This window comes from Drosophila serrata, unplaced genomic scaffold (genome assembly GCF_035046125.1).
Source record: "Drosophila serrata isolate PLE 108 unplaced genomic scaffold, ASM3504612v1 contig_276, whole genome shotgun sequence".
NCBI lineage: Eukaryota > Metazoa > Arthropoda > Insecta > Diptera > Drosophilidae > Drosophila > Drosophila serrata.
In genome coordinates, this window is record NW_028257174.1 from 2,247,272 (window position 1) to 2,255,715 (window position 8,444).

Sequence of the window (8,444 nt, forward strand, 5' to 3'; positions counted from 1 at the left end):
CTAGATCGACCCGCCTGCTAATGCTGATCAAGAATATATATGATTTATATGGTCGGAAATGACTTCTTCACTTAGTTTAAAGCTTCTGACTAAAATTATAATAACATTTTTTAATCGATTTTAACTATATATTTATGTGACAATTTTGTCAAAAAATCAAAGTTTAAAAAACACATAACTAAGCCAAAAAATCGATCATAACTAAGCTAAAAAAATACTCGCTATTTTTTTAATCAATATTTATTGTTCTTATTTTAGTCAAAAGTTTGCAACGCAGTGACTCCTTTATTAAGTAAACATATTCTTGATCAGCATCAACAGTTCTCTCGCTCTCCCTCTCTCTTACTCTCAGTCCCACTTCCACCCCCACTCGCACTGTGCATCTCTGGAGTTAACTCTGCATGTCGCTCTGCCTTTCTCTAGCGGCGGCTCTTACTCTCTCGCTCTCACTTTCTGTGTTTGCTTGACTCGGGACCTATAAATAGAGGCACTTGTGTCGCCGCGAGCTCAGTCTGTCCTAGGGGTACCTAGCGTTAACATCTATTGTGCAAGTGATTAGTGAGTGAAAAATATGAAGTGGCAGGTGGAATACAACTGGATGAGCAGGAAGTGATCTTCGATACTATGATTACGCTAGTTAATATTACCAAGATTATGACCCTGGAATGGATATAAGCAATATGGATAAAGGAAAAGCCACGTGTCCTCTACTGCGGTAAGTCTTAATTATGACAATTATAAAACCATTTCTTAGTCGATTTTAACTATATATTTATTTGACAATTTTGTCGAAAAATCAAAGTTTAAAAATCTCATAACTCAGCCAAAAATGCATTAATTTTAATTCGGAAAGCGGTCCTATGTTCGTATTTTTTATCTTAATAAATCTGCATACTCAATTAAAAATGCAAAATTTTGCCAATTTTAAAAAAATTTTAACGATGTTACCCCTTATAAAATTTTGAAAAATATTTTAAAAATTAAATTTTTATCAGAGATGGCTAGATCGACCCGCCTGCTAATGCTGATCAAGAATATATATGATTTATATGGTCGGAAATGACTTCTTCACTTAGTTTAAAGCTTCTGACTAAAATGATAATAACATTTTTTAATTGATTTTAACTATATATTTATGTGACAATTTTGTCCAAAAATCAAAGTTTAAAAAACACATAACTAAGCAAAAAAATCGATCATAACTAAGCTAAAAAAATACTCGCTATTTTTTTAATCAATATTTATTGTTCTTATTTTAGTCAAAAGTTTGCAACGCAGTGACTCCTTTATTAAGTAAACATATTCTTGATCAGCATCAACAGTTCTCTCGCTCTCCCTCTCTCTTACTCCAAGTCCCACTTCCATCCCCACTCGCACTGTGCATCTCTGGAGTTAACTCTGCATGTCGCTCTGCCTTTCTCTAGCGGCGGCTCTTACTCTCTCGCTCTCACTTTCTGTGTTTGCTTGACTCGGGACCTATAAATAGAGGCACTTGTGTCGCCGCGAGCTCAGTCTGTCCTAGGGGTACCTAGCGTTAACATCTATTGTGCAAGTGATTAGTGAGTGAAAAATATGAAGTGGCAGGTGGAATACAACTGGATGAGCAGGAAGTGATCTTCGATACTATGATTACGCTAGTTAATATTACCAAGATTATGACCCTGGAATGGATATAAGCAATATGGATAAAGGAAAAGCCACGTGTCCTCTACTGCGGTAAGTCTTAATTATGACAATTATAAAACCATTTCTTAATTGATTTTAACTATATATTTATGTGACAATTTTGTCGAAAAATCAAAGTTTAAAAATCTCATAACTCAGCCAAAAATGCATTAATTTTAATTCGGAAAGCGGTCCTTTGTTAGTATTTTTCATCCTAATAAATCTGCATACTCAATTAAAAATGCAAAATTTTGCCAATTTTAAAAAAAATTTAACGATGTTACCCCTTATAAAATTTTGAAAAATATTTTAAAAATTAAATTTTTATCAGAGATGGCTAGATCGACCCGCCTGCTAATGCTGATCAAGAATATATATGATTTATATGGTCGGAAATGACTTCTTCACTTAGTTTAAAGCTTCTGACTAAAATGATAATAACATTTTTTAATTGATTTTAACTATATATTTATGTGACAATTTTGTCCAAAAATCAAAGTTTAAAAAACACATAACTAAGCAAAAAAATCGATCATAACTAAGCTAAAAAAATACTCGCTATTTTTTTAATCAATATTTATTGTTCTTATTTTAGTCAAAAGTTTGCAACGCAGTGACTCCTTTATTAAGTAAACATATTCTTGATCAGCATCAACAGTTCTCTCGCTCTCCCTCTCTCTTACTCTCAGTCCCACTTCCACCCCCACTCGCACTGTGCATCTCTGGAGTTAACTCTGCATGTCGCTCTGCCTTTCTCTAGCGGCGGCTCTTACTCTCTCGCTCTCACTTTCTGTGTTTGCTTGACTCGGGACCTATAAATAGAGGCACTTGTGTCGCCGCGAGCTCAGTCTGTCCTAGGGGTACCTAGCGTTAACATCTATTGTGCAAGTGATTAGTGAGTGAAAAATATGAAGTGGCAGGTGGAATACAACTGGATGAGCAGGAAGTGATCTTCGATACTATGATTACGCTAGTTAATATTACCAAGATTATGACCCTGGAATGGATATAAGCAATATGGATAAAGGAAAAGCCACGTGTCCTCTACTGCGGTAAGTCTTAATTATGACAATTATAAAACCATTTCTTAGTCGATTTTAACTATATATTTATGTGACAATTTTGTCGAAAAATCAAAGTTTAAAAATCTCATAACTCAGCCAAAAATGCATTAATTTTAATTCGGAAAGCGGTCCTATGTTCGTATTTTTTATCTTAATAAATCTGCATACTCAATTAAAAATGCAAAATTTTGCCAATTTTAAAAAAATTTTAACGATGTTACCCCTTATAAAATTTTGAAAAATATTTTAAAAATTAAATTTTTATCAGAGATGGCTAGATCGACCCGCCTGCTAATGCTGATCAAGAATATATATGATTTATATGGTCGGAAATGACTTCTTCACTTAGTTTAAAGCTTCTGACTAAAATGATAATAACATTTTTTAATTGATTTTAACTATATATTTATGTGACAATTTTGTCCAAAAATCAAAGTTTAAAAAACACATAACTAAGCAAAAAAATCGATCATAACTAAGCTAAAAAAATACTCGCTATTTTTTTAATCAATATTTATTGTTCTTATTTTAGTCAAAAGTTTGCAACGCAGTGACTCCTTTATTAAGTAAACATATTCTTGATCAGCATCAACAGTTCTCTCGCTCTCCCTCTCTCTTACTCCAAGTCCCACTTCCATCCCCACTCGCACTGTGCATCTCTGGAGTTAACTCTGCATGTCGCTCTGCCTTTCTCTAGCGGCGGCTCTTACTCTCTCGCTCTCACTTTCTGTGTTTGCTTGACTCGGGACCTATAAATAGAGGCACTTGTGTCGCCGCGAGCTCAGTCTGTCCTAGGGGTACCTAGCGTTAACATCTATTGTGCAAGTGATTAGTGAGTGAAAAATATGAAGTGGCAGGTGGAATACAACTGGATGAGCAGGAAGTGATCTTCGATACTATGATTACGCTAGTTAATATTACCAAGATTATGACCCTGGAATGGATATAAGCAATATGGATAAAGGAAAAGCCACGTGTCCTCTACTGCGGTAAGTCTTAATTATGACAATTATAAAACCATTTCTTAATTGATTTTAACTATATATTTATGTGACAATTTTGTCGAAAAATCAAAGTTTAAAAATCTCATAACTCAGCCAAAAATGCATTAATTTTAATTCGGAAAGCGGTCCTTTGTTAGTATTTTTCATCCTAATAAATCTGCATACTCAATTAAAAATGCAAAATTTTACCAATTTTAAAAAAAATTTAACGATGTTACCCCTTATAAAATTTTGAAAAATATTTAAAAAAATTTAATTTATATCAGAGATGACTAGATCGACTAGATCACTTAATTTTGTGTTTTTGACTGAATTTATCAATAAAATCTAAACACAAGTTAGCCCTGAAATGATTTTCAACATAAATTACTGTCAATAAACATCAGATTTGTCTCGGTGTTAGTCTGTTCAGAACTCTATTTTAAAAATTTCTAGTGACTCTATTTTCTATTTTCAATTTCTTATTTTTTCGAAACAAGGAGAACGCTAGACTGGCAGGATGCAGACATTTGGGGACGATCTTCGCCGGGCCGAGAGACGTCGTTATTTGGCAGAACGCCGGATTAGTTACGGCAATGCTGTTTCTGAATTCAATATGCGGAGCCAGCCACCGGTTGTCGAGGACCACGGTTTCCCCGTCCAGCCCCAGGTCTCCAACCATGGCTGCTCCGCCCAACGGGCTCGCGTATCCTTGAGCAGTCCCTACAGCTGGCAGCTGGGCAGATCCCTTCACGCTATCAAATCTCCAACGCGGAGGAACCTTTCACCAATACCCGAAGAGATGTCATGGACTTGTCCCAGCTCAACGGAGCACCATGTCAGGTGGTGCACTGAACCCGAATATGAGATGCTACAGCAAGAGGCATTGGAAAAGGCAAAGATGGCATCCTGCCAAGAGGACGATGATAAATTTTATTAAAAGTGATTAAATTTAACGATTTGGTTAACCTGTTAAAACGATGGCTTAATTTTTTGAATAGGAACCGGAATGGTTCCTTATAGTTTAATAGATCTTGTCTTTGAGTTTTATCTTGTATATTTTTTTTAACCTCTATGGTTGTGTTTCATAGAGTCTTTTAAAAGTATTGTTTTTGAACCTCCAGGTTCTGTTTTACTAAACAAATGAAATTGATGTAAATTTAGCGTAAAGATTGAAAGCCTTGCTTATTTTCCAAATCATCATATAAGTAGGCGTAATGTTTTTTCTTTGATATACATATTTAAACTATTTATTATTTTTGTAAGATTTTTAATCCGAATTTTCACCATCATAGTAACCTTTGTATTGATCGTTCCACCACAAACATTATGTAAGTATATTTGTCATTCATTTAATCAGACCTTCAGATATAGGAACTCAAGGCATTCGCTCTCTTAACTCACATTGTTTTATAATATTTTAGTTAAACCATTAAACAAACGGTGATATTAACAAAACAAGTAATAAACGCAATAAGCGTCACACAAGCGTCACAAATGTGGCTACAGATTCAGAATCATGAATCAGAAACGCTATAATCAAATGCGTTCCATAAATCGCAACCAGGATCATGGCCTGCAGCAAATCCTGCAACCTTCAGCTGCGGGTCAGTTGCCACCAGGACAAAGTGGCAATCAAGGACAACAGACTGTGCGCCGCAAGATGACCTACACACGAACAGAGTTACTATGCCGAGGATTGCCCACAAGTGAGTCTATCTATTTCTCATTTCTTGAACATTTTTAAAGGTTCTTATGGATTCTTAAGGATGCTTAAAGGTTCTTAAAGATTCTTAATGATTTTTAAAAACTTAAAAGATTCAAAGATTTTAGGGTTCTTAAAGATTGTTAAAGCATCTTAAAGGTTCTTAAAGATTCTTTAAGATTCTTAAAGATTCATAATGATAATGATAAAACTTTAAGGAATCTTTATGAATCTTTAAGAATCTTTAAGAATCTTTAAGAATCTTTAAGAATCTTTAAGAATCTTTAAGAATCTTTAAGAATCTTTAAGAATCTTTAAGAATCTTTAAGAATCTTTAAGAATCTTAAATTGTCTTAAAGAATCCTAAAGATTCCTTAAAGTTTTATCATTATATCATTATAAAACTTTAAGGAATCTAAGAATCTTTAAGACTATTTAAGTTTTATAATGATAAAAATTCGAAAATGCAAGATATAAAGATTCTTAACGATTCCTAAAGATTCCTAAAGATTCCTTAAGAATCTTTAAGAATCTTTAATCTTTAAAAACTTTAAACTTCGGCATGCCGCAGTTCCACCAGCTTCCTTGTCACCCTACTAATTTCTGTGAATCCTTTATACTCCTTTTCTTTCTCCCAGCTCAAGCTCCTCGTCGCTCGCCGCGTAATCGTGGTACTTATGCCCAAGGAAACACTATCCAAACATCGATTGCACCACACACACCACTCTCAGCTGGTCATGGCAATGCCACATCCACAAAACAACGCAGCAATTTGCCACGTGTAACCAGACTACAATCACCGAATCGAAATCTCACTCGAATGCGTACGGAAATGGATATCAAACCGGAGCCTCTACAGATGAAGAAGACACCTCGTAACCCCAACACGCCACAAGTAAGTCACTGTAGTATTCCTATGCCAATTCCCGGTGGAGGACATCGGAACATTCGTGTTGAGGGTAGTGGTATACCTATATTGGATAGATCCCGGAATCGGGAATGTAATCTTAAGCAGCGAGAATGCGATAATAAGGAGCAAATAGAAGTACTTGAATTTAATGATACAAGTAGTCGAAGCAGCAGTCCTGTGAATCTATCGAGGATGGGTAAACCCATATCCCTGCCAGGTGATCCACAAAACAAGAGCTTTGTGTATCTATGCAAGCCGGTGAAGAAGGTCAAGGAGTTGCTAACAGCACGTCAGTTGCGTCACAGTTGTGAGAATCTGGAAATGATTGGATTTGAAAAGTCATTACCTCTTGAAAAGACCAATTCCGAGGAGATGCTGCACAGCAAGGCCCTGGAACAGGGTTTGGAACTATCATCAATTACGGAGATGAGTATCACTCCGACCAGTTCGATAGGCAGTCGTCTTCAGTTGCCCAAGCAGAATCAGCAGAAACATCTCGAGGATAATAATCAGGAGCGATTGATTTATCAGCTAAATGAGTTGCGACAGCGTGAGCATTACATATGCCAAAAGGAGCAGCGGGAAAAGGAAATGAATATGGTTTGTCAGAATTTACCAACTTTGCAGCATGAAATCCGTTTGCTGCAGGAACTCAATGTGAAGCTGGAGAGTACACTCCGAGGATCGAATGCGGTGAATCAGAGAAGCAACAATATGTTCTCCTATGACATAGATCGTCAATCCTCGACTACCTACTATACACCACGTTGTGGTCCCATGCTGTTTGTGGAGATGCCTCTACTCCAGGTGGGATTTCTACATATAGAGCAAAGGGCCAAGATCATTCAAAGGGTTAATGTTGTGGCATTTGCACATAGTTTGGCTGTGGTCCGGGAATTTCGCATTGAGACCAAGACCCTCAATGAGCTGAAGGCCAGCGATGAAACGCAATGTTTCTATTTGCCACAACCCAAAGTGGATCATCAGCAATCTCTAATGAATATTAATTCACCGGAGTGTAATCCTCCCCCATTGCATTGTACCAATTTACGAATGATTCGCGAGAATCCTAATGTTTTAATACAACAGCTACGACGAGGAAGTGGTTCATTTAATCTCCTTGATCATGACATATTCATGTTTATCAATAGTTTGGCCAAGAAAACGGAAGAGGATTTCCTCTATTCCAGCCTGGCAGTAGGTATACCCTCCAAGGAGAACTCAGGGTATCATCATCAGCAGCTTCAGACACTTCAAAATCAATTGCAGGATGTACCAAGTGGATCCAAGCAGGTGAATAGCACAACACAAACCGAGGAGGAAGAGGCTCCGGTGCAGGATCAGACAGCACCTCTTGATTCTCCTCAAACAAATTTAATTCCAACACAAACAAAACCAAAAAAGAAGTTGAAAAAGCCTAAGCAACAAGTGGTAACTACTAGAAATTCAAGACTTATCAAAAGATCACCCATTCAGAGCAATGTGGAGCCCAAGGTACGATTGAAGCTATTCAAGACCGTGCTGGTGGGACTCGTACAAGTTGCTGTATTTCTAGTCCTCATCATGGCCTTTATGTATCCGGATGCAAGTTGTTCAATGACCACAAAAAGCCAACAGATCAAATAAAAACCAAATACAAAAAAAAAACAAAAACCAAAGAGGCGCTAAAAAATCAAAATTTATACGAAAATGCAAGGATTATTGGCTGGGATCGGATCTGCAATTTCCTATTTCCAATTTCCTATCTACATATATCCAGGTGAAAGTCCGATCCCCATGCCTCGCTCTAAGAATATATCAAAAATAATATATCGCCAATTTGGTTTGAGTTAACACTTGGTTTTTTCAAAGCATTCGTTTCTTCGTTTAATTCAAATAAAATTTCATGTGTTATATATGAAGCATTCAAGGCATTTTTTTTTATTAAATGGGCTTCAAATTTATTTAAGCTTTAATTATTTATATACAGCAGAGTGTGTGTGTGTTTTCCCAAAACCTTTAAATGCAGTGTTGCCAGGTTAGATATTGCCGCAAAGTGTTACCACAAATTTTGGCTTAAGTTAGGCTCTATATTAAATGTTTGTGTTTTCCTTTTTTTCTACTTTTAAATTTAATTT

The 8,444-nt window shown here is 36.2% G+C and overlaps 1 protein-coding gene across 2 annotated transcripts; it reads left to right on the forward strand.

The window, feature by feature from the left end:
• The first annotated feature begins 4,851 nt into the window (after nucleotides 1-4,851).
• Nucleotides 4,852-8,228, forward strand: LOC110180422 (uncharacterized). Of its 2 annotated transcripts, XM_086835474.1 has the most exons (3): nucleotides 4,852-5,043; nucleotides 5,137-5,421; nucleotides 6,056-8,228. In XM_086835474.1, exons 2-3 carry the CDS (start codon nucleotides 5,232-5,234, stop codon nucleotides 7,951-7,953), a joined length of 2,088 nt encoding a protein of 695 aa, XP_086691600.1. In that variant the 5' UTR covers nucleotides 4,852-5,043; nucleotides 5,137-5,231; the 3' UTR covers nucleotides 7,954-8,228. The 2 variants fall into 2 exon arrangements, with proteins under 2 accessions (XP_086691600.1, XP_020803752.2); XM_020948093.2 differs by lacking the exon at nucleotides 4,852-5,043 and having other exon boundaries at nucleotides 5,059-5,421.
• Nucleotides 8,229-8,444: the final 216 nt, after the last annotated feature.

Excerpts from the sequence above, each read along its gene's own strand:
- LOC110180422 (XM_086835474.1), top strand. The coding sequence starts at position 5,232 with ATGAATCAGAAACGCTATAATCAAATGCGTTCCATAAATCGCAACCAG. Across the intron at positions 5,422-6,055 it reads ATGCCGAGGATTGCCCACAA|CTCAAGCTCCTCGTCGCTCG; the intron begins GTGAGTCTATCT and ends TCTTTCTCCCAG.